This window comes from Martes martes, assembly GCF_963455335.1.
Source record: "Martes martes genome assembly, chromosome: 5".
Lineage (NCBI taxonomy): Eukaryota > Metazoa > Chordata > Mammalia > Carnivora > Mustelidae > Martes > Martes martes.
This window is the reverse complement of record NC_137892.1, coordinates 36,789,890-36,817,480: the sequence shown is the minus strand read 5'-3', so window position 1 is coordinate 36,817,480 and position 27,591 is coordinate 36,789,890. Positions and strand designations below refer to the sequence as shown.

The following is a 27,591-nucleotide window of genomic DNA, read 5'->3' as shown; positions in this document are numbered from 1 at the left end:
AGAGATACATCAATTTTAAGTTGCTTTGTGCTATGTAGAGCATATTATTAGTTAGATTTTTGAATTTCAAAGTAAGTATGATGATTCATAAGCCACATTTTATTCCATGTTTATAATAGCATTTCACAACTACAATGGCCCTTGTCCCTAAACAAATGTCCTCAAAGGTTAACTTTTTAAAAAACATATGTTGAAGTGTATCAAAAACAGATTATCAAGTTAGACCCTGGTGAGTTCTAACTATGATTAAGAATTTGCTTCTTTTAGGCTATTATTTTGATTTGGGTGCTTATTCAAATTTTTAAAATTGACATATAATATATTATTTGCCCTGGGGTACAGGTTTGTGAATCATCAAGCTTACATATTTCACGGCACTCACCATAGCACATATCCTCCCCAATGTCCATAACCCAGCCACCGTATCCCTACCCTTCTTCCCCACAGCAACCCTCAGTTTGTTTCCTGAGATTAAGAGTCTCTTATGGTTTGTCTCCCTTCCCATCCCATCTTGGCTCATTTTTTCCTTCCCTACCCCACATGGCCCCCAGCCCTGCTTCTCAAATTCCTCATATCAGAGAGATCATATGATAATTGTCTTTCTCTGATTGATTTATTTCGCTCTGCATAATACCCTCTAGTTGCATCTGCTTATTCAATTTTAATTTAGGATCCTATTGGAACGTTAACAATGAAGAATAATTCTGTTCATTCGTAGAGCAAAAGTAATAGCATAGAAAATTATTCCTATCTTCAGTAAATGTCTGACTTCATATCTTGTCTATTTTTTAATCTTTAACATGGATCTTACCTGACCATGGTGAATCTCGAATTGTTTCTAAATAGAATTTTGAAGACCTATAGTGAAGGTATTCCTCAGTTACTTATTTTAGTATCTAGAAATTAGAATATCTAATAACAAATGACTTGTTCTTCTAGCAGTATCCATATGCCTGCCTGTCCCATACCCGACATTACATGTGTCTGCTTTAATGAAATATGTTGTGCTAGAAAAACCTTTGAGAGAGCTAATGGTATTTACTAAGAAATGAGAATAGATAGAAATACAGGGTTTACCAGTATTTAACACATAAGCAGCAAAAGAGAAGCAGGTACAAAGATTGAGAAGGGATTTTTAGGAAGAGGAGAAGACAATTTGGTATGTAGGAATATGAGAAGCCATGCAAACTGAAAAAGAAGAGTTTCAGGAAGAAGTGAGTCAGCAGGATCAGATTAAATGCTAAGAATAAAGGTGATTAAATTTCTGTTGCATTTGACTGTTAGGGAATGTTGACCTTACTGAGGCAGTGGCATGGTGTGGCAGAAGCATATATCGTGTGTTGACAAATAGAAAAGAAGTGGTAAAATGATGACTGCAAGTGTGGACTCTCATAGAGCCCAATTCCTTTCATAGAATATTACATAGTCTCTGATTACTAAATTCTGAAGTATTTGTACTTGAAGTTGAAGATGTTAAATATGAACCATTCATAGCTATTGCACAATTGCCAGAAACCTGGAATTTTATATTAATGTAATAATTTGTGTAAAACTAAATATCCTGAATACTTACAGCACAGTAAAATGGAAACCTTTAATACAGGTGCTAATTTTATTTCTTTATTTTTTTCAAAAGTCTTGGCTACTTATGATTCAGCAGACGGAACAGCTTAGTAGAATAATGAAGACACATGCAGAGGACCTAAATTCTGGACCCTTACACAGGCTTACCATGATGATCAAAGACAAACAGCAGGTGAAGAAAAGTTTTGTAGGTGTTCATCAGCAGATAGAGGCAGAGATGATCAAGGTTAGTCTTTCTACTCTGGAATTCTTTTGTTAATGTGATTTTCAAATTCACGGAAATATTTTACCTTGTTTGACTTTAAAAATTGTTTGTTCATCGTTTTATGACGAGAAATAGATTTTGGTGTCTCTAATAAGTAATATTTTATTCTTATTGAATATAAAACATAATTGATTACAAGATATACTGTTACTTTATGTTCTCTGAAAGAAAAAGAATGCTGCCAATTAAATTATGATGCAGTGCTTTCTTGTCACTTAGAATTTTTATTTTTTACTTACTGAAATAGCTCTTCTAGGTTTTATTATTTTTATTTTTACTCTGCATATAATAAAAAAGAAAATATAGACAAAGTAAATTAGGATAATTTTAAAATTTTCTTCCCGAGTTTGCCCCTTCTGGCTAACTTCTTACAGTGTTTTTTTATTATAAAAATTTCGAATGTACAAAAGAAGAGAGAATAGTAAAACAGACTCCTATTGACTGATCCACTCACATAGTCAAGGTTTTTTTTTTTTTAAATCTATATTCACATACTTTTTCTAATACACTGGATCATTTTAAAGAAAATTGCAGGTATCATTTTGTCCATAAATATTTTAGTATGTATTACTGAAATAAATACTCTTTTTTTTTTTTAAACTTAACCATATTATCATTAACCCACCTAAAAATAACAGTAATTCCTTTGGGTTATTAAATATCCTGACTGCTCAAATGATTGTTGTTTAAATGTTTTTTTTACAGTTGGTTCATTTGAATCATGACCCAAACATGGTTCATACATTGTTTTTGAGTAATTTTCTTTTAATCTGTAGGTACCTCCCCTGACCTTTTAAAAATGCTATTTGTTTGTGGAAGAAACTGGGTACTTCACTAAAGGTTCCAGTGTTGCTAGCCTGATCAACCCATTGAAAAAGTTTCCCTTCAGTCATTCACCAAATAGGTTTAGAAACAATTGATGTTTGCTGCTTAGATCCATTATTTAGTAGGGGTTATAAAATGGCAGTATTTTACTTCTATCATTTCTAATGCAATGTTAGCTTTAATTTTTCAGTAAAAAGTTTTCTTATATCAACTGTTTGGCTACCATGAGGTATAGTTCATAAACAACAAGCAGGATAAATGCTTGCTTTTTGCAGTTAATTAGCCAGTTTGGAGGACAATGAATTAGTTCTTTAGCAAATTCAAAAGTTAAGACTTCCAGTTTCTAGTCTGGCCTATAAGAAGTTTGGAAGTTGTGACTCCATCCTAACAAAGAGTTAAAATTTGAATAAATTGAAAAATCAACATCTCTTCTTAGGTCCTTAAGAGAAATGAGGTGACAGGGCTAACGGCTCCTCCTAAAATTGGAGAGACAGACAAGTGAATACAGAGAATCACAATTTATCGGAGCAAAAACCTCTTTGGGAAGCAATGCTGTGTACAGGAAAACCTGAACTGTAACTGACAAATTCTGGATGCTCAGTGTGGACAATCTGACAGTTAAAAACTCCAGGAGGAGCCAGTTATTGAGAGGACTCCATGCTGTTGTGACTTTTACTTCCCAGACCTCTACCAGGTTCTCACAATGAATATTGGAGAAAAATCTCATGCTCCAGTGGGGGGAGGGGAAAAGGAACCATTTTGATATATGCCAAAGCATTCTGTCCTTAATAAAGCCTGCTCTCAGGAGAAACTTTTTACCCTTAACCTGACTAATCTGGGGGAAGGGAAATTCATAACTCCTACTCACTCTGAGTGGGGCATGGGCTAGTCAGCTGAGTAGCACATGTGAAGTACATAGCCAGAGAGGCACAGACTCAGTAGAAGACTGAGTTATACCCTAACCGTAGGTTATAAAATGCTTCCTCTTTTCTGACAGCTTATTAGTAGAGGCCTATTTAATCAGTGTCTTTTACCTGGTACATCCTGTTATATCCTGCCTAGCAATCAAGAAAAAGTAACAACGGATAGCAAAAGGCAAAAATACACAACTGGAAGACACGGAGCAAGCATCAGACCCAGACACAGTAGAGGTGTTAGAATGATCAGACTAGGAATTTAAAACAACTATGTATAATATGCTAAGGGCTCTAATGGATAAAGTAAAAAGCATGAAAGAACAGATGGGTAATGTAAGCACAAAGATGGAAATCCTAAGAAACAAAAGGCATTCTAGCACTCTCTAGCATTCTAGACAGCAAAGATAGTGTAACAGAAATGAAGAATGACTTTGATGAGCTTAATAAGAGATTGGACACAATTAAGCAAAGAATCTCTGAAGCTGAGACTATATCATTTGAAGTCTACAAAACTGAAAAGCAGAGAATAAGGACTGAAAAAAAAATGGAACAGAATAACCAAGAACTGTGGGGTAACTAAAAAAGGTGTAGCATATATATAATGGGAATACCTGAAAGAGAGAAAAGAGAGAAAGAAACAGAAAAGATTTTTGAAATGATAATGACTGCAAATTTCCCTAAGTTAATGTCAGAGAGCAAAGAGCAGATCCAGGAAGCTCAGAGAACACCAAGCAGAATAAATGGCCAAAAAACTACACATAGGCATATCAATTTCAAACTACAGATAACCAAAGGAAAAAAAAGAAAAGAAGCCTGAATAAAAAAGCACCTTACCTATAGAAGATCAAATATAGGAATTATATCTGACTTCTCAAAAGTAAGTAGGCAAGAAGGAAATGGAATGAAATATTTAGATGTTGAGAGAAAAAACCCCCACAATCCTAGAATTCTATACCCTGTAAATTATCCTTCAAAAGTGAAATAAAGCATTTCTTAAACAAACAAAAATTGAAGAAACTTGTAGCCAGTGGATTGAGAAGGAAAATGAAAAAGTTCAGAAACTCAGGTGTACATAAAGAAAAAAGAGCATTAGGGAAAGAATGTGAAGATAAATAAAAACTTATTTTTCTCATTCTTGATCTAACATGTAATAGTTTATTGGAAATAATAATAGCAACAATATTCAATTATGTATGGTCATATATCTTGGGTGTGTACATCTGTGTACATACATATGTAAGTTTATGTTGCTTATATATAAGTGAAATGAAAGACATTAATGATACACAGGATAGAAAGGAGGTATTAGGATTATTTTTTTATTGTAAGGTGCTCATACTACCTGTGAAGTGCTATAGGGTTCTTTGAAAAGAGGCTTTCATTAGTTTTAAACATATATTGCAAACTCCAGGGAACCTACAAAAAAAAAAAAGCTAAAAAAAGAAGTATAACTGGGGGTGCCTGGGTGACTCAGTTGGTTAAACCTCTGCCTTCGGCCTGGTTCATGATCTCGGTCCTGGGATCGAGCCCCACATTGGGCTTTCTGCTCAGCAGGGAACCTGCTTCTCCCTCTCTCTCTGCCTGCTGCTGCTCTGCCTATTTGTGATCTCTCTCTCTCTCTGTCAAATAAATAAATAAAATCTTTTAAAAAAAAGTATAACTGACATACTAGAAATGAGAGAGAATAGAATTGTATAAAATATCAAAACCACAGAAAAAATGGTGGAAGACAAAAATAGGAACAATTATAAGGGTACCAAATAGGAAACTAACAAATATGATTGCCATTAATCCAAGTATTTAAATAAGTTCTTTGATGCTTAGTGGTCTAAATGAGCCGATTAAAGGACAGAGATTGTTGAAGTGGATTTAGAAACAAGACCCAAATATATGTTGTCTACAAGAAACCCATTTTAAATATTAAGATGTATATAGATTGATAGTAAGTGGATGGAGAAAGATATTCTATGCTAACCCTAATTAAAAAAAAGTATATTAATGTTAGAGCAGTCTTCAAAGCAAGGAAACTTATTGGTGATAAAGAGGAGGATTACATAATGATAAAGGGGTTAGATCTCCAAGAAGACATAACAGTCCCTAACAACAGTGCCCAACAACATAATGTCAAAATACTGATGGAGCTGCAAAAACTGATAGAATTGCGAGGAGAAATAGATGAATACTCCATTATAGTCGGAGACTTCAACACCGCTCATCAGAAATGAATAGAACCAGCAGGCAGAAAAACAGTAAGGACATAGATGAACTTAATGATACCATTAATCAATTAGATACAGTGAACATCTACAGACTGTTTCATTGAATAACAGCAGAATAAACATTCTTCTGAAGCTTACATGGGAGATTGAACAGATACATTACATTCTTGACCATAAATCATACCTTAATAAATTTAGAAGAAGAGAAGTCATCCAGTGTCTGTTCTGAGACCACAGTGGAATTAAACTAGGAATCAGTAATAGAAAGATAGCTGTATCATAGTGTACTTCTATTTTCAACTTTTTGAGAAACCTCCTTACTGTTTTTTAGAGTAGCTGTACCAATTTGCATTCCAACCAGCAGTGTAAGAAGGTTCCTCTTCTCTGCATCCTTGCCAGCACCTGTTGTTTCCTGTGTTAATTTTAGCAAATTTGATGGTGGAGGTGATATCTCATTATAGTTTTGGTTTGCATTTCCCTGTTAATGAGTGATGTTGAGCATCTTTTCATATATCTATTGGCCATCTAGATGTCTTCTTTGGGAAAGATTGAACAAAATACTTCTAAATGGCACAAGGATCAAAGAAGAAATCTCAAGAGAAATTAAAACATATTTTGAACTAAATGAAAATGAAAATAAAACTTATCGAAATTTGTAGGTTGCAAAAGCAGTGCTTAGATGGAAATTTATACTATTGAATATATGCTAGGAAAGAAAAAAGATCTAAAATCAATCTTCTAAACTTCTACTTTAGGGCATTAGAAAAAAAAGAAAGAGCAAATTGAATCCAAAATAAGCAGAAGAAAAGACATAATACAAATTAGGGTGGAAATCAGTGAAAGTGAAAACATAAAATCAATAGAAAAGTCAACAAAACAAAAAGCTGGTTTCTTGAAAAGATCAATAATATCAGTAAGTTTGTAGCCAGGTTAAGTAATAAAAACAACATGGGCACAAATTACTAATAATAGGATTGAAAGAGGGGACATCAATAGTCCATATTAAAAGGGCAATTAAGGAATACTGTAAGCAACTCTATGCCCACAAGTTTGGTTATGTACAAGAAATTTGGCAATTCTCTGGAAGACACAGTCTGCTAAAAGCTCACACAAGAAGAAATAGCTGTTCGAATAGGTATATATCTATTGAAGTCATTGAATCAATAATTAATAACCTTTCAAAACCAAAAGCACCATGCTCAGATAGTGAATTCTTTCAAATATTTAAGGAAATAATCATACCAATTCTCTATGAACTCTTTCAGAAAAAGAAACTGAGGGATACTTCATAACTAATCCAAGAGATCTCCATTACCATACCAAAAACATTAGAAGATAAAACTACAGACCAATATCTCTCATGAACATAGATGCAAAAATCCTTAACAAACTATTAGAAAATCAAATCCAACAGTGTATAAAAATAATTGCATATCATGACCAGTGAGATTTATTTCAGGTATGCAAGGCTGGTACAACATTTGAAAATCAGTTAATGAAGTCCATCACATGAACAGATTAGAAAAAGAAAAATCACATGAGCATGCAAATAGATGTAGAAAAATCACTTGACAAAATTACAAAACCAGCACACATTCATGATAAAAACTCTCAGTAAACTAGGAAAAGAGGAAACCTTCCTCAACTTGATAAAGAATATCTACAAAAAACCTACAGCTAACATCATAAATAATGATAAGAAACTTGAAACCTTCTCAATAAGATCAGAAGGAAGTTAAAGATGTTTTCTCTTACCGTTGCTTGTTAACATCACACTGGAAGTCCAAGCTAATTCAGTAAGTTAAGAAAAGAAATGTGTACAGACTGGGAACAATGAAATAAAGCAGTCTTTATTCACAGATGATATGACTGTCTGAAGAAAATCCAAGTGAATCAACAAAAAAACTTGTAATTAATAAGTGATTATAGCAAGGTTACAGTATACAATGTTACTCTACAAAAGTCAGTCACTTTCTTGTACATCAACAATAAACAAGTGGAATATGCAATTAAAAACACAATACCGTTTTCATTAGCTCCTCCAAAAATGAAATACTTAGGTACATATATGCAACATATATACAAGATCTATAGGAGGAGAACAACTGAATTCCAAGGAGAGAAATTATAGAAGAAATAATTGGAGACATATTCCATGTTTGTTGATGAGAAGACTCAATATTGTCAAGATGTCAGTTGTTCCCAGCTTGCTCTTTAGATTTAACACAATCCCAATATTGACAGACTGATTCTAAAGTTTATATGAGAGGCAAAAGACCCAGACTTGTCAACAGAATATTGAATATGGAATATTATTTAGTACTCAGAGAAATTAGCTATCAAGCCATGAAAAGACCTGGAGGAAATTTACGTGCATATTACTAAGTGAAAGAAGCCAATCTGAAATGGGTACATACTACATGATTCTAACTATATGATATTCTGGAAAAGGCAAACTATAGAGACAATAAAAAGATCAGGGGTTTCCAGGAGTTAAGGGAGAGAGAGGAATGAATAGGTGCAGCCCAGAGGATTTTATGACAGGTGAACTACTTTATATGATACTATAATTATAGATATATGTTGTTATATATTTGTGCAAATCCATAGAATATATACCAGGAATGAAACCTAATTTGGATTTTGGGTGATAATGATGTGTCATTGTAGGGTCATCTGTTGTAAAAAATGTACCACTCTAGTAGGGGATGACTGTGCATCGGTACATACAGAAGGCATATGGGAAATCTCTGTTATTTTCTGTTCAATTTTATTGTGAAACTAAATCTGCTCTAAAAAATAAAGTCCAGTATACAAAGTTAATTATTGAGTTTTCTTTTATTTTGAAGATTTATTTATTTATTTGAGAGAGAGAGAGAAAGAGCGGAGGGAGGGGCAAAGGGAGAGAGAGAGAATCCTCAAGCAGACTCTGCAGAATGTGGAGCCTGTCACAGGGCTTGCTCCTAGGACCCTGAGCTCATGACCTGAGCTGAAACCAAGAGTCGGCCGCCCAACCAACTGAGCCAGCCAGGTGCCCCTTGAGTTTTCTTTTTCTTAAAGGAATGGTTTAGACTCATTTATATATGTATCATAGCTATCAATATTTTTGTGGCTTTTTGGATATTGTTGTCCTCCGGTCCATCAAGAACAATGGTGATGCAAAGTTCATTAAAAGTGGATTCTGGAATATTCTTCCAAGTTGCTTATGCCCTTTTTGCAAGTTTTTGATGTTGCTGATATCTTAGTTTTCTCAAAGGTATATTAGAAGTTTTTCAGATACCATCTAAGACCCTTATTTTTTCCTTAAATGCTGTTTAAGTGGGCTTTTGACTATAGAATCAAGGACTTTTATTTGCTTAGTCTTTCCAAAGAAATAAAAAATACTCATATTAGAAGTGGTAAATTAGAACAAGTCCAAGTTACTCTGTATAATTAATATAAATATTTAAATTAGCTTTTTTATTAGAGAAAATATTTCTATATACAGCATCTTAATCTATTGGTCTTTAAAGTTTATATGATGACAGCAGTATTTCTTGACTTGCTTTTCTAAGAAATGTTATTCTTTTTTCATATGCTGTTGAATTTATTATTGATTTCTAAATCAATTTTTAATATATTGTCTATAATACATATTTTGGAGCAACTCTGTTCTATAAGCAATAAAATATATATCAGTTAGTACTTCTGGATTTAAGTTTTTGACCATAAAATTTGTTCTTTATTGTTCTTTTTGACAGGTTACAAAGACAGAATTAGAGAAATTAAAATCCAGCTATAGACAGTTAATAAAAGAAATGAATTCTGCCAAAGAGAAATATAAAGAAGCTTTAGCTAAAGGTATGGAAAAGTTATGAAAAATTATTTATTTTAATGATTTTTATTCTTATCATTTGAAGATTGTCTTAATGAGTAGCAGATTGATTCCACTTAGGCCAATTCACATTTTAAAAATATCAAAATATGCCAAAATAGACTAATTGTCAAACTATTTAATAATTCTTTTTATTTTTTTGTTTTTTTAAATGATATATTTTTGAGTAGTTCATGCTAAATGAAATTACATAGCACTTGTAGTAGAATGCAAAGAATGTTTAAAATTTTTTCTCCAGCATCAGATTTACTTATTTAATTACTGAATACTAAATAAGAAAAATAAGGTTGTATTTGTTTAGATACCTTTTTTAGTCCTCTTTTTACCTGTGGTATTTAAAAGCCATTAAAAGACAAGATTATTTTATGGCATTATTTTGCTTTCATAGCTTAATTTTATGTGCCTATATTGTTCTAACATTTTCATAAGAACCTTTGGAAATAAATAGAAAGAGAAACATTATTTTTATTTTAAACAAGAGTTTATGGTTATGAGTCTTTAAATGTGAGTAAACAGTCTTCATATTTAAATTTTTTTAAATTCTGAAAGTTGGAGGGTTGTTTTTTTTTTTTTTTAATTCTTCCTGTCTAAATATAAGCTTTATTAGCAGCTCTGTCTTCTTTTTCTCAACATATTTTCTCTTGGTCTTTTACTTGTGTATATATTCTTGTTTTGCTGAGGTAAATCAAATAAATAGCTCTACATTTGAATATATCTTGCACAATGAAAATACCATGTTTTTGTTGTTAATCCCAGTAGACTAAAAGAGATACTGATGTAGATGGATTTCTTCCTCCTTCCGTTTCTTACTTCTTTCCTTTTTCTTCAATCTCTTCCTCCTCTGGCTGCTCTCTGTCCTTCCCCTTTCTCTTGCTTTCTCTCTGCTCCCCATTTTCCTACCAACACAACATTTACTTTGTTTCTGTCTGTTCCTGTCCCCACCCCTCACACATTTACCTCATGTTTTTGTTTTTTGCAGTGTTTCTGCTACCTTTTTAGGGAAGATGAAGCTCTGTTTAAAGTTTTCTTATTTCTGCTTACTTATTTGTCATGTACCTCAATCAGTATTTTGAGATCATCATCTCTTTATTAATATAAACATATCTTTTAAAATACATTTGTAATTCAGTTTATCTTAAACTATTTAAAAACTTAAATTATTTTAAAAAATCATTAAAAAATGGCATTGTGTAAAGATCATATACATACTTCGGAGTCAGATAGTATTGGATATAAATTCCAACACTGTGATTATTTCATAGATTTTCAAATTTCATATATTTAATTATTATTCTTTGATTATTTTAAAAGATCTCTAGATAATCAAGAAATATTTATTGAACATTTGCTGTCTATAAGTTATTGAAATTCAAACATTATTTCCTAGGCATTCAAGGAGCTTACCCATTTCTAGTTGATATTCTAATTTCTGAACAAGTCTTACCCTCTTTCAAAATTCAGTTTATGTGCAAGGGATCCCTTGCTAAATCAAGAGTAGTTTAGAAGTAGTTTTGTACGTTAAGCATTACTACTCAATCTGTCAAAATAGTTAATTTTATAAGGTCTGTTACTTAATGCATGGCTAGCATTCTCAAATTAGTGCCCTATATTAAAAATATCTATATTGGGGCACCTGGGTGGCTCATTGGGTTAAAGCCTCTGCCTTCGGCTTGGGTCATGATCCCAGAGTCCTGGGATCAAGCCCCGCATCAGGCTCTCTGCCCAGCTGGGAGCCTGCTTCCTCCTCTCTCTGCTTGCCTCTCTGCCTACTTGTGATCTCTGTCTGTCAAATAAAAAAACAAATCTTAAAAAAAATATATCTATATTTAAATTCACTCAGAGCAAGTGATGGATTAATCCAACTGTATTATAATTCAGCTGTGCTAAGTATTTCACACTAGGTTTGTATCTGTTGGAGAATGATTATTTAAAAAAAAGATATAATTACTCCCTAGTCTTTGATATTCGTTTTTTTTTGTTTGTTTGTTTTTGTTTTTTAAAGATTTTATTTATTTATTTGACAGAAATCACAAGTAGGCAGAGAGGCAGGCAGAGAGAGAGGAGGAAGCAGGCTCCCCATTGAGTAGAGAGCCCGATGTGGGGCTCAGTCCTAGGACCCTGAGAGCGTGACCCGAGCTGAAGGCAGAGGCTGAACCCACTGAGCCACCCAGGCACCCCTGATATTCGGTTTTTTAATGATTAGTTTATTTTGGTTGAAAAAATGAAATTTAATTATGATGTCATAATAAAATTTTTAAATAGTTCTTCTGTGTAGGACTTATATTATCAAATATTTTTTACAGATAATAGTTCTTTATTTTTTTTTAAATTACTTTTAATGTAGATAAAATGCCATTTAGTGTATTAATAGTAGGAAGGCAACTAGATTTGAAGATTATAGTTTTAATTGGTCCCAAGAAGTGTTATTATTTGGCTGAATGTCATGAAATTAAAATATGTGAATTTATTTACATTTCTCCTTCTAAAGGTATTAGTGATAATATTTTCCAATTTTCAAAAATTTGATTGTTGTCATTAAATCAATGTATAACCTATAGAATATATATATATAACCTATAGAATATATATAACCTATGTTATGCCCCAATAACGGGTCCATGATTAAAGGAGCGAGACTGATACAAAGCGAAGGTCAAGCAAAGCTTTATTTCGCGCCAAGCATCAAGAATCTAACCGAACGTTCGGGGCCGCACCTCTTGCAAGAGAGGGCGACCCTTCTCTGTTTCAGTCTAGCTTTTAGGGGTAAAGGCCATGCGATTGGGCCTGGCCACGCACAGGTGACCAATGAGATTGTAACACACACAGGAAACTCCACAGTGATGCTAGGTGACCAATTGAATTATAATTTACCCTAGTAGACATTTGAATCAGCCTATTACATCTTGATTAGGATTGGCGCCAAAAGGGTTCCCAAAGGGCGGGGGCCCATACTCCTTGGTAGCTAGGGAGACAGTATGCAACCCCCTACTGATCGGATGTCTCCACCTGGCCTGACCCACCTTTGTATCTGGGCATTGTTACCTGGAGCTGGTTTCCAGGACCCGCCTTTAAGTGAATCCCCTGGGGGAAGGGGAGCAAGGACAGTTCAAGGGCTAAACAACAAGGTTTTGTTTAACCTCAATCAAAGCCTCTTGACAAAATATAAACATAAAATAGGTCCTTACACCTATAGAATATATATAACCTATAGAATACACATTTTTAAAATAAGTTCTTATATGATTGTGTTTGATACATGACATGTAAATTTATCTTTTTATAATCAGAACTATCTTTATGCTCATGTTTATGTGAAAAAGTACAGAATTATATTTTTGAACACTTTGTTTCTGTTATCAAACTACTTTTTATGTTTAACATGGAAATTTTCTTCTGTGAAGTTATTTACTCTTTACAAGGATGGCAAAATTTCCAACATTTGCAGACTTTATGTCAGAACCTTAGTTCATTTGTATAGGCCAGACCAGGGCAGTTCTGGAATGGTCTCTAGGAACTGCTGGGCACCAACAATGAATACCCTGGCTGTGGTTCTAGCCACGGAAGATATTAGGAGGTCTTAAGACCCCAGTCTGACATATAGCTTCCAGTTAGAGAAGATGAGGCTTTAGGGAAGATAAGGCTTTGGGGGAAACAAGGCCTGAAATAATTCCTATAGTAAGGCTTGAATTCTGGATTTGAGAATGAATTCAGAGTTAAGTGTTCAGTTACTGCAACTGGAGGTTTAGCACTTAGAGTTGATGAGAAGGAAGGCAGTGTTAATGCTTAAATTCCAAATTCCTGACCCCTGCTGTTTGGCTTACACAAAGGAACATTAGTTTATATTGTCTAATGTCAAATATAACACTCATTTGCCACATAAATGTAGCACTTTAATTAATTTCTTTGTAATATACCTTAAGTATTAAACTTTTTTTGCTCTGTGCTGTGCTGAGAAAGAAAATATTTGTCTTAAATTGACTTGGACTAATTTGAACATTAGTCTGTTGATTATTATTTATAACATGTAAACTGAGAACAACCAAAATAATTTTAGTCTACTGAGCTGAAGTCAATTATTCAGAATGTTTCTTGATAGCAGCACAGAATAATGAGTTCCTGAATACAAAATATACAGGTTTTACTTTTCTATTGCAGATTAAGTTCTGAGTACTTTAAGTTGAGCAACCGTTTAGGTTTAGCCATAAAAAAATTCTGTGAATCTACAAAGCAAAGGTTTTGACATAATGCCTGTCAGTGTTGGCAAAATTTTCTGTCACATTTATCCATATAAAAGGTAAATGAGGGGCACCTGGGTGGCTCAGTTAAGCTCCTGCCTTTGGCTCAGGTCATGATCCCAGGGTCCTGGAATCAAGCCACATATTGTCTCCCTGCTGAGAGGGAAACCTGCTTCTCCCTCTCCCACTCCCACTTGCCCTGCTTGTGTTCCCTCTCTCTGTCAAATAAATAAACAAAATATTTTAAAAAGCTTAAAAGCAAAAAGTAAATGACTTCCCAAAAGAACTCCTATAGGATCATATTGTCTATGAATAAAGAAAGTTTGACTTTCTCTTTCCTATCTTGATAGCTTTTTCTTTTTCCTGCCTGACTGCCCTAGCTAGAGCCTCCAGTATAATGTTGAATAGAGGTAGAAAGAGCAAAGCTATTGGTCTTTTTCCTTGAATGTAGGGGAAAAGTAAAAAATAAGTATTAAATTAGCTATAGTTTCAAAGTTTTTATCAGGTTGAAGTTCCTTTCTATTCCTGCTTCAGAGTAGATGCTGGATTTTGTCAAAAGCTTTCTTAGTATCTATGGAGATAAATATTTCTTTTTCTTTTTGTTTGGTAGGAATTGTTTTGAATTGATTTGATTTTCAAATATTACACCTGATCTCACATTTTTAGGATAAAGTCCTTGGTATGATGCACTATCATTTTTAAAATATTTTTGAATATGGTTGGCTGTTTTTTTTTCCATAATTTTTATCTATATCTTTGTTTCTTGTATTTTTGTCTCATTTTATTATAAAGCTAATGCTATTCTGCGAATGGTTACTTCCTATTCAACTTTTGAGAAAGATTTGTGTTCAATTGGGTTCAATTGGTAGTATTTCTTAAATATTGGTAGAATTCACTTGTGAAGCCATCTGGGTCTGCTTGTTTTTATTTTTCACTTTTTGGCAAAGATTTTTGAACTACCAATTCTTTGGATTAATGTAGACTCTTTAGTTTATCTGTTTCTTTTTGAGTTTTAATAGGTTGTATCCTTCAAAGAAATGTCCATTTCACTTAAGTTGTTGGATTTATTGCTATCAAATTGTTCATATTTCTTTATTGACCTTTTTAATTTAGAATATGTGGTGACTTCTTTCCCGTTCTTGACACTGGTATTTTATGTTTCCCATTCTTGATACTGGTATTTTATGTCTTGATACTGGTATTTTATGATACTGGTATTCCTAATCATTCTGGATAGAGGTTTATCAATTTTACTTTCTCAAAGATCAGCTTTTGGTTTTATTGGTTTTTTTTTCCCCCTATTTTTCTGCTTTCTGTTTAATTGACTCATGCTCTAATATTTATTTAATTTCTTTCCTTCTGCTTGTTTTGGGCTTAGTTTGCACCATTTAAAAAATTTTTAAATGGGGCGCCTGGGTGGCTCAGTGGGTTAAAGCCTCTGCCTTCAGCTCAGGTCATGATCCCAGGGTCCTGGGATAGAGCCCTGTGTTGGGCTCTCTGCTCAGCAGGGAGCCTGCTTCCTCCTCTCTCTCTGCCTGCTTCTCTGCCTACTTGTGATCTCTGTCTGTCAAAAAAAAAAAAAAATCTTAAAAAAACCTTTTTTTTAAATGTTCTTAATGTGGAAGTTAAGATCATTGATTTGAGAGCTGTCTTTTTCTAAAGGCATTTTGTGCTGTAATTTCCCTAAGTACTATTTTAGCAACATTCCAGAAATTTTCATACACCATTTTCATTTCATTCAATTAAAAATACTTTCTAATTTCCCTTTTCTTTTTTTTTCTTTGCTCTATAGGTTATTTAAAAGTGTTTGGGTTAGTTTTCGAAACATTTGGCATTTTTCTAGAGATGTTTAAATATTTTATTTTTAATTTAATTCCATTTGGATCTGAGGATTTTTTTTATGACATCATTTTTTATGACTTCATTTCTTTAAATACCACAGTATGGTCTGTTTTGATAAATGCTTCATAACTACTTGATAAGAATGTGTATTCTGCTGCTGTTGGTTAGAGTGGTCTATACTGTCAGCTTGGTCCAGTAGACTAATTGTATTTTTTGATATTTTTATGTTCTTATTGATTTTCTGTCTATTTGTTATATTAATGATTGAGAGAGGGCAAATGAAATCTCCCACTGTAATTGTGAATTAGTCTATTTCTTCTTGTAGTTGTCAATTTTTTGCTTCATGTATTTTGAAAATCTGTTACTAGGTAAATAAGTAGTTATGATTACTATATCCCTTGATGAATTGACCCCTTTATCATTATGAAATGATCTTTATTATCCCTGGTAGTATTCTTTGCTGTGTTATCTATTCTACCTGATATTAATATAGCCACGACTATACATTACTTTGATTAGTGTTTACGTGTTATATCTTTTTTTCATTCTTTAATTTGTTTCAGTCTTTATTTTTGAGTTACATGCCTTATAAGCACCATATAGTAAGGTTGTGCTTTTTTGTCTTGTTAATCTCTACATTTTAATGGGGATGATGAGACTATATTTAATACGACTTTTGGTAATGTTAGGTTTAAATCTGTCATCTTGCAGTTTGTTTTCTCTTTGTTCCACTTATTCTTTATTCTCCTTTTCATTTTATCTGCCTTCTTTTGGATGAATTGAAATATTTTCTTAAGGTACCATTTTATCCTTTTTGTTGTCTTATTACCTATAACTTTTTATTTTGTTATGTTATCTTTAATAGTATATCTTCAGGTGCTATAATGCTTTGCTTTTGACATGGGACTCTTACAATGGTATAGCCTTCTGGTCTGTTTGCTGTTGTTGTAATATATATTACTTTTGCATATTTTGTAAAGTCCACCCTACCTGGTTAATATTTTTGTATTTATTTGGTCAGTTATTTTTAAAATTACAACAGAACAGCTCATATATTTATCTATGTAGCTATCTTTTCTAGCATTCTGTATTCCATCTGGTATCATTTTACTTATGCCTGAAAAACTTATTTTAATGTTTCTTGTAATATAAATCTGTAGTAATAAATTCTTTCAGTTTTTGCCTGCTTGATAAAGTTCTATTTCCCCTTTGTTTTTGAAATATATCTTTGTTGGGTATAGAATTCTATTTTGGCATTTTATTTCCTTTTCAGATCTTTAAGGAATTTGTTCATGATGTATATTGCTGTAGTTTTTTTTTTTTTCTCTCTTTGTTTGTGGTTTTTGAGCCACTTGTATCTGAGAATTTATAGTTTTCATCAAATTTGGAAAACTTTTATCACTATTTCTTCATGTATATTTTCTGTCTTCCCATCTCTGTTCTCTCTGTTAGAGACTCCTGTTACGCATATACTAGGTTGCCTGTAGTTGTCTTACAGCCTATTGATATTCTTCATTATTTTTCCCTGTCTTTTTTTCTCTTTCTCTCTCTAACATTTATTTATTTTAAAAGAAGAGAGAGAGAAAGAGTGGGAGTGCAGAGTGCAGGGGGTGGGGCAACGGAAAACCGCGTGGAGGGATGGGGGGGAGTGGAGATAGAATCTCAAACAGACTCCCTGCACAGCCGGGAGCCAGAGGCAGAGCTCCATCCCAGGACCCTGAGATCATGATTTGAGTCAAAATCAAGAGTCAGACTTTTAACCAACTGAGCCACCCACGCATCCCTCTTTGTGTTTCATTTTGATTAGTTTCTATGGCTATGTTTATAAATTTACTAATCTTCCTTTCTACAATGCCTAATCTGCCTTTAATCCCATGCAACATAGTTTTCATTTCAGGCATTGCGTATTATGCCTAAATAATTGTGATTTGGGTTTTTTTCTTAAAAGGTATCTACTTAACATTTTAACGTAAGTTTAGATTCTTAGTGGACTTCATTATTTTTCTTCATTTTTTCTAAGAGTTTTATGAGTTTATTCATTCCCAGATTTTTTTATTTCACTATAATCTTCCACTTGTTTGTATTATAAAAAATACACATAACCTTTACTTGTATACCTACATGCAGTCCCTTTGTTCATATGGCACGTAGCATTTTTTTCCATAGTTAAAAATATTTTTAAGGGTAAATGTAATGTATGGTAATTTTATAAAAGGTAAGCAATACCATATTGAACCTTATGGTATTGAATTAAGTGAATTTAAATACAGTTTTGTTTTGCAGTTTTATAGTTTGCTTGAAGATGTACTGAACTAACAGAAAAGATGTTCAAAATAACTCTTATGGTTATGTATTGTTATATAGCCTATTTAATTGATTCTGTGTGGCTAGAATTATGCTAGGGTTTTATATTTACCAAGCCGCAAAATACCCACAATAACATTTGTGGGGGTTTCTCATATATGAGTGGAAGTCTGAATGCTTTTGCTTTATCATACATCATATTCAGAAAAAAGAAGATAGGATGAGCTATTCCGCATTACACATGCCCATAACAGTCAGTCTAGCAAAGTTTAAAAGGAGCTCTCTTCACCCACTTTTATAACAAGAGTAGGGAAACAAACTCTCCTTCAAATTTTCTTTCTTTATGGGAAACAAAACAGAGTGCTAAGAGATTTGTAAACTCCCTGATTATTTACAGCCCTCACTTATCCTATGCAGACAGAATAAGAGGATACCTACTGCTAGAACTGTGGGGAGCTAGCTACAAGTCTCATTCAAAAGTAAATTTTTCTGTAATTGGGAAGTAGATTTTCTTAAATTGCCTCTTCATGCATTATGAATAGTTCTGTGGTATTTTATAGCCAATTAAAATTGATTAGATCCATTGAGTTATCTCTGTAGAGTACTTTAATTATGAAAACCAGTTTGAAATGAGTCCAGATTTGAGACAGATGGTTAAATTTATGTTTAAATAAATCCAAATTTAAAAAAATGAGCAAAACTTTTTAAAGCCTCTTTAGTTGATTTTCTCATTTTTAGTCCAACAAGAATGGCAGCTGGCCTTCCTGTTCAATAATCTCTAAATCTTGGAGACTTCCAAAAAAATTAGAATCTTATATGCATGATATATGGAGGTCCTCTAGACAAATATTCTGAAATTCAAATTTATTTCTCAGTTCAACCTAAGGAAAGAAATCCATTTTGGATATAGAACTTGCTAAAGACCAAAGCTGAGTTCAAGCTGTTGTTTGTTGATCATCACTTCTATTGATGTGGCTTGAAAGTGAGAGGTTTTCTTTTTTTTTTTTTTGGACTTACTTATTAATACATGATATATCAGCAGCTCACTTATGGCATGAATGCTTTTCACTGCATGGAGCTTAATACAATAGGAAGTTTACAAGGTCATAGAGACTAATGACATTCTTCATTGTTAATCTAATTTGCATTGGGTTAAAGTTGCAGAAATTGGAGTGACAGTTATAATATTCTCATTAGATGCTGAAATATTATGTGGGATGAGATACGCTACATGATTCATTTATTTTCTGCAGATAACTTCCTAGAATTAAAACAAAATTAAAGCACAATAATTTGATTTGTTCCTATTTTTCATAGTTTTATTGAATAAACAAAGCTAAGTTTCACATACAAAGAGATTAAGAAAAATGATATCCTTTTGGCTGATTTTCCTCTATATTTTATAGGTGAGCTCCTTAACAATATTAGTTTTGGACTTGATTACTAGAAAGATGATATAAACAGATGCAGAAGGTAAAATTGTAATCTTTCTATAACTTTTAACTTTGTAAAAATTTTTATTTAAGCTTAAATTTATTTTTTAATAGTAAGAACTATATCAATTTATGTATTTTCTTTCGATGTGCCAGGCACTGTTATTTGTGCTAGAAATATTGTAGATAACAAACCATACAAAAATTCCTTCTTCTCTATGGCTTACATTTTAGAGAAGATAGCTAATTGATACACGTAAGTGAAATGTATAATACATTAGATGGTGGTATGTACCATGGAGAAAAATGAAACATGGTAGGTGGATAGGTTCTTGGGAGGATGATCAGGTCAGGCTTCATGGAGAAAGAGACATATAAATGAAGAGTGAAGGAAGTGAGGAAGGGAAGTGAAGAAGGGAAGAGTAGAACAGGTAGAGGGAATAGTCAAAGCAAACTCATTGGGATGGGATCATGTCTGGCATATTTGAGGAGTGGTACAAATACTTGTGTGGCTGTAAATGGGGGACTGATAAAGAAAAGACAAAGATATGGGATGAAATCAGAGAGGGAGAGTCATGGTGAGAAGCAAGTGAGGCCCAGATTTTGTAGGATTTTGGTCATCTTTTGAAAACACTTTGGCTTTTACTCTGTCATAAAATGGGAAGCCATGGTGGGTTTTGAGCAGAAGAGTGATATGAACTAATTAACATTTTAATGGGATAATTCTGACAGCCTTGTTGAGACTAGGAGGGGTGTAGGGAGGATGGAAGTAAGGAGATTACTTCCAGGCTATTGAAGTAATCCAGTCAAGGGCTCATGCTTGCCTGCACCTGGGGTGGTAGTAACAGAGGTGGTGAGAAGTGATCAGTTTCTGGATATACAGTTGATTCTTGTTATTTACAATAGTTATGTTCTGTGAAATTACTCTGAACACTAAATTAGTGTTAGCTAAGTACTGAATCATTGCCCCTACTAGGTATAACATAAGGGGTTATGTTCCTATAAGCAAGGTCACAACATTTTTTTTTAAAAGATTTTATTTATTTGACAGACAGAGATTACAAGTAGGCAGAGAGGCAGGCAGAGAGAGAGAGAGAGAGGAGGAAGCAGGCTCCCTGCTGAGCAGAGAGCCTGATGCGGGCTCGATCCCAGGACCTTGGGATCATGACCTGAGCCAAAGGCAGAGGCTTGAACCCACTGAGCCACCCAGGCGCCCCGAGGTCACAGCATTTTTGATGACTGATCCAATTTATCATCCTGTTTATGTGTGTATCTTTTTAAAGACATATTCTTTAATATATTCTTTTTTTTTTTTTAAAGATTTTATTTATTTTGACAGAGATCACAAGTAAGCAGAGAGGCAGGCAGAGAGAGAGTGGAAGGGAAGCAGGCTCCCTGCTGAGCAGAGAGCCCGACGCGGGGCTTGATCCCAGGACCCTGAGATCATGACCTGAGCCGAAGGCAGAGGCTTTAACCCACTGAGCCACCCAGGCGCCCCTCTTTAATATATTCTTTAATATATGTTGTTGATTCATTAATACTGAACTCAAAGCCAGCAGTGTTACACATATTTTCTCTATAAAGCACGTTATAGCCTTCTTTTTAAAAAATTAACATAGGGGCACCTGGGTGGCTCAGTGGGTTAAAGCCTCCGCCTTCAGCTCTGGTCATGATCCCAGGGTCCTGGGATCGAGCCCCACATCGGGCTCTCTGCTCCGCGGGAAGCCTGCTTTCTCCTCTCTCTCTGCCTGCTTGTGATCTCTGTCTGTCAAATAAATAAATAAAATCTTTAAAAAAATATCTATAAAAATTAACATATAACGTATTATTTGCTTCAGGGGTATAGGTCTGTGAATCATCAACATTATAGCCTTCTTGATCATAAGAATACTAGACAATGCTTGAGCCCTATGTGTTGCCATTTTAGATAGCAAAATCATTAATTAAAAGCACAAGAAATGCAGGCAGTGTGGAACTAAATAGACTGCAGAATGGACAGCTTACAGCACGGGAGCTGAAACAAAAGGCAACCATAGCCTTGTTTGATGGGAACATGTGTATCAAAGGACTCCTTTATTGCTCTGTACATGTGCATATCTGCAATTGGCCTGGAAAGCACTGTGTGGGATTTGGGGATTTTGGGATTTGGGGGTCTTGAATTTTGGGATTACAAATAATTTTAGGTGGGAGGCAAATTCAGAAATATGGAATTCATGAATGTATATATTGAAAATCGATCCTAAAGGACTTGCTGATGAATGTGATGTAGTGTGTGAGAGAAAGAAGTCATGGATGATTTCAAGATTTTTGGCCTGAACAACTGGAAGGATGGTATTATTATTATTATTATTATTATGCTTTAGGATGGTATTATTTTTAACTAAGATGGAGAAGAACGTAGGCGTAGCAGATTTGGAGGTAAAGATCAGGAGTTTGGTTTTTAGATTCTTATTAGGTATCTAGGTGGAGATAACAAGTTTGTACTTGAATCTCTAGCTCTAGAGAATTCCTGGGAGAGGTCTGTAGTAAAAATATAAACTTGAATATTAGTTGGTTTTTAAAGCCATACTGGTAGATGGCATTACCAAAGGTGTTAGTTAAAATAGGAAAGAGAAGAGTCCTAAGACAAAGCCCAACATTAAGAAGTCAGGAAAATGAGGAGGAAATTGTAAAGAACACCAAGATAAAAGGAAAACCAAAAGAATGTGTTATTCTGGAAGTCAAATGGAGGAGGAAAGGATTTCAGGGAAGAACAAGAGATCAGTTAGGTTGAAGTAGTACTAGAACATAAGATGAGGACCAAGATTTGGATTTTGTGAAGTGTAGGTAATTGGTGACTTTGAAAAGAGCAGTTTCAATATTGTAGTAAAGGGAAGAGCCAAAATGGGATGGGTTTAAGAAAGAATGAGAGAAAAGAAACTGGAGATCACTGGTACAGACAAACCGTTTCAGTGGTTTTGCAGTAAAGGAAAGAAGAAAGAGGGAGGTAACTGAAAGTAGTCAGGGGAGCATTTTTTTATTTTTTTTATTTTTAAAGATTAAGAGCAACTACAGCTTTTTTGCTAATGAAAATGCTCTAGGAGAAAAGGAAAAACTGATGAGGCAGCTGAATGAAGGAAGAATGGCTGTAGCAATGTCCTTGAGTAGGTAAAGAGGTGATGAATCTAGTGCCCAAGTGAATGGATAGGTTTTAGTGAGGAGTGAGGGCAGGTTATTCATAGTAATAGTTCAAGAGAGAAGGCCAAGTATACAGCTTTGTTCAGATAAGAAGGTAGATATGCTGGTTAGGGTTTGTTGAAGTTTTCTTGAGATTACTCTTTTTAGTGGGATTCCTGGGCTCCCTCTTCTCACTTATGTGATTCCAAATTCAAAATCACAGATATAAACCGGTAAGTGTACATTGAAGACTTGGTCTTCTACCCATTACCTATTTTTTTCCTCCTGAGGCAACAAATGCTTTGTTTCTTCTAGGTGTAGTTTATGTATATCCTGTAGCTTTTAAGCCACTTAATTAAAGGTATTCACCAATTTATTATATAATCTTAGGCATTATAGTACATTACTCAGAGTTTGAGGTCACTTACTGGTGGGGTATTCATGCTAAATAAAAGGCAATCTCTACACTTCTTCCTCTATAATCATATATCCTCACATTATATCCTAACATTATTATAACTTTTTTTGTGAGCCTTTGTTTTAATTTTCTTGTCAACCATCTTTTAAGAAAGGACTGTCTATCCCTCACAGAACATACTTTAAAATTTTAAAGGATAAAAGCCCCTCATTTGCTGGAAATGTTGTTATTCCACACATTTGACTAGTCTTATAAAGTAGAATGATAGTTTTTTTGTTTGTTTGTTTATTTGTTTTTTCATTCTGGCTAGCTTTATGTATTAATATTGCTTCTAGTGGAATACCTGCTTCGAAACATAGATGTTGAAACCAAGTTTTCTTTTTTATTTTGGGAAGTATTTTGATATTTAAAGAAAAATCATTGAGACATTTCATCTGTAGACTAAATAACTCCAATTTTTTAGATTTAGAGAATATTCACATACTTTTGAATCTTGGTCAGATTTCCACAGCTTTTGATTTTTAACCTTTATTTTGACATTATTTCAGACTTATTGAAAGAATACTCATATACTCCTCTCTTATATTCCCCAAATATTAGTATTTTACCACATTTGCCTTATCTGTTCTTTCTCTGTATCTGAGAGAGAGAAATTGAAAATGGCTCCTCTGTCCTTTTGGTGTGTTCCTGTCATTCATTGAGCACTTATTTTCTCGCTCATATTATATTTTTCATGCTCTAAATCCTGCTCCATTTCTCTAAGGAACCATAGTTCTTTTTAATGTTTTTTTCCATTTAGTATTTAGAAACCATCATTTGGGCACTGCATGTGCTCATTGCTACTGGGGTGTCTTTATTCTAGGTCCCCTCAATGGACAGAGGTAAGAAATAAGCAAATGTATATACATACATGCACACAAGTATATCTGTTCCTAATTTCTATATCTGTTTATATATACTAAAACTGAAGAGTTTATATTGATACTTCTGGTTCTAGTCCAATGCCATGTGTTCATTCTGCATTTTCCTATTCATGTATTTGCAACTTCTTTCTCTGACAGTGGGAAATCTGGCTTCTGTTAGTTACAGTCTATTTACTTACTTGCTCAATCCTAAAATAACAGAAAATAATTTCAGAATTACTGACTCATGCCTCTGAAAAAAGAAACTACAATTCATAATTTCTTTAGAGCTCTTTTGTCTTTAGTTTTTCATTGTAATTAAATATTGTTTCTAATGTTACTTAGATTAATTCTTTTCTTCCCCACTCTTTTCAGTGTGATTATGTTATTCACTGGAAATGTAGGTTGGTTCCCTTGTTTTGTTGTATCCCATTTTAAATTGTTTTTTTCCTCTCTTATTGATTTTATCTGTTTCATTAATGGTTAAAAATTAATGGTTCCAAAAGTCAGAACTGCATAAAACTGTATACTTAGAGAATTCTATCTTCTTTAATTATTTCTTTCTTTCTTACACAAAAACTATCATACTATGATACTCCTTTTCATTTTGCTTTTCTATTTGATATTTTATCCTAAAAATCACAATACTTCAGTTTGTAGCTTTATTTCTCATTCTTTTTAACTTTTGCATAACACTTCATTGTAAGTTCATTCAAGTACTCTCTGTATATGGACTTACAGTTTTTTCTATTTTTTTCAGTTATATACATTTACTAGCATGAATAACCTGTGTGGGTTTTGTTTTGTTTTTAAATCATTAGAGGAATATCTTAAATGTAGATTCCTAGAAGTGTATGATTGCAGGTGTAAAAGATAAATGTTGTGTGTAGTTTATACCATCTATAAAGATTGTACCAATCTGCATTCCTATCAGAAATGTATAAGTGTATCTGTTTCTCCACACATTTGCCAAAACAGAGTGCCAATTTGCTAGGTGAAAAATAACATCTCTTAATTTTACTTGGCATTTCTTTTATTACGAGTGAGGGAGTTAGGTTGACTATTTTTATATGTTTAAAGTCAGTTTCAAAGTATTTTTTTGGGTGTGTGGATTGTCTTTTGCCCATTTTTTTTCAAGTTCTTAATCTTTTTTTCCCCTTAAATTTTTAGTGTACTGCAGTGAATATACCTGTATCTGTTCTTCATAGTAAATATATTTTCTACTAGTTTGTTAGTTGTCATTTGACTTGGTTTAATGTGTTTTCCTCCACTGACGAATGATGATACTCTAGCTACCGATATTACCATGAGAAATAAACTGTCCTTTGTCTCTGTCCCAGGAGGCTTGTGTCTTCTGCCCACCTCCACTGAAGTTGAGGCAGGCTAAATTGTTAGCTTGCACATAGAGTAAAATCTTATAACCTTTATGCTCTTGATAAAGACTGTTGTGTCCTTTTGTTTTTTAAAAAAAATATTTTAAAAACATATTATTTATTTAACAGAGAGAGATATATATCTCACACGTAGGCAGAGCAGCAGGCAGAGGGAGAGGGAGAAGCAGGCTTCCCACTGAGCAGTGAGTCTGACTTCGGCTCGTTCCCAGGATGATCTGAGCCGAAGGCAGATGCTTAACGGACTGAGCCATGCAGGTGTCCCTTATTTACCTATTTTGATTTTCATTTTTTTTTCCTGCAGAATTGTGTCCTCTCTTGCTTCTTTTTTAGTTCATAGTTTCCAAAGTTTCTTCATTTTAACCATTTCTCCCCCTGGCGTATTACCTTTCTAAGACTGTTTCCCTTGCCTTTCACATGTACTTTTAGTTCCCTTTCTTGCAGTCAGTGCTGTGATCTGCCATTATGCTTTTCCAGTATGTTTCACATGTGGAATGAGCTTTCTTCTTCTGATAATGTTTTTTGATCAGTCTTTAAGTACACTGCTAGCTTTTCTCTTTTTCTTTCTTTTTCTTCTTTTCTTTTTCAGAGCAGCCTTTGGTGCCCATGCAGGCTTGCAGTGGGAGAGTGAGAGATCTTTTGCAGAGATTTGGTGTTTTTTTTTCTACTCGTAGACAATTTAAAATTTGGACATTCTCTGCCTATTATGCTAAGGATGTGGGCTTATTTATTTTTCTTTTTGTTTTTTATTAAATTTTCAGGTGCTATGTTGGAAATTTAGAATTATGCTATTGCTTCATTACATCTACCCAGAACCTTCTCCTTCACAGCTTTGTTAGATTATGGAATATAGATTTGCACATGGTATATCGTTCAATTTGCAGGTTATTAAAAGGTTGTTGTCAGTTGAATCTAGCAATCAATCACTATATGCGAGGAAATCTATTGCACAGTTAGAGAGCTTACTCTGTAAAGGTATTTTGCTCAATTTTTAAATAAAATACCACTATAGGGATGCCTGGGTGACTCAGTTGGTTATGCGTCTGCCTTTGGCACAGGTCATAATCCCAGGGTCCTGGGATGGAGTCCTGCGTTGGGCTCCTTGCTCAGCAGGGAGCCTGCTTCTCCCTCTGCCTGCTGCTCTCCCTGCTTGTGCTCTCTCTCTCTGGCAAATAAATAAGTAAAATCTTAAAAAAAATACTGTTTTAGTTCCTTGAACATTTTAGAACCCATAACACATCCAGCAAATATTTCTTGATTGATATATCAGTTTTTTCATGTGCCATGAAATTTATTAAAAATAGCACAGTATGGATATACCTGTTGTACTTTTTAATGCTTTATAGGAGCATATGATCAAAAGGTTTTTTTCAGCTCTCTAAATTCTGTGTCTTCCTTAGCCTTTGCTGTTGCATATTGATAGTTTTTGCCATTCAGTCTCCATTCACAACCCAGTGAATTGATAAGGGCAGATAATTTAACTCCCAGGATTGGAAATCAGAAGCTAAAATATAGGTTATAAGACTTGGTTGGGTTGCACAGCTAATCAGAGGAGAAGCTGAGAAAAAATCCCGACTTCTTAAGTCTGCTTTTGTCTGAACAGCGCCGAGTAAAATGGGTAGCTCATTCATTGTTCCCTTATGTTATACTTGAATTTTAACTTTCATGTGAAAAAACATGTGTAGACATTTGGCCCAAGTAACTCATATATTAGGATGAATTCTTGTTTATTTTCTTCTTGCTCAGAGTAATAAGTAGAAATTGTATAGTTGAGGAGGAATTTTTGAAAAGAAGGAAAAATGTAAGACGGTAGTCAGTTACCCAAATGAAAGTAAAATCGTCTTGCAGGCATTTTACTTTGTGAAAATAATAACTTCTCATTTATTATCAGGAGGCTTTCCACCATAATATTTAACAAATGGTAAATACTTCCGAAATTTATAATAAAAAATACTTGACTTTCTAGGCTAGCTTAATGAGTAGTCTTGCCTGTCTCTTGTAAATGTCAAACTTAAATAATTGAGTTTTGCTAGCTTCATAATATTGTTTATGGCATGACATGTTGTATATACACTCTGTTATTACAAACATTAAACAGATTTGTCAGCAAGTGGTGGCAAAAGACTTATAATTCAATCTCTTTGTGAATTTCATTATGTGGAGGAGGAAAAATGGGACGTTTTCCTCCCTGTTAATTGACACATAGGACAATTTCATGCCCTGCTT

At 33.8% G+C, this 27,591-nt stretch overlaps 1 protein-coding gene across 1 annotated transcript in view; it reads left to right on the top strand.

Annotated features, from left to right (window-relative positions):
- FER (FER tyrosine kinase) overlaps positions 1-27,591 on the top strand; it is a 462,185-nt gene that overhangs the window by 70,845 nt on the left and 363,749 nt on the right. The window contains exons 4-5 of the mRNA XM_080803660.1: positions 1,637-1,810; positions 9,551-9,650. Coding sequence (XP_080659786.1) covers positions 1,637-1,810; positions 9,551-9,650 — 274 coding nt within the window. The remainder of the gene's footprint in view (positions 1-1,636; positions 1,811-9,550; positions 9,651-27,591) is intronic.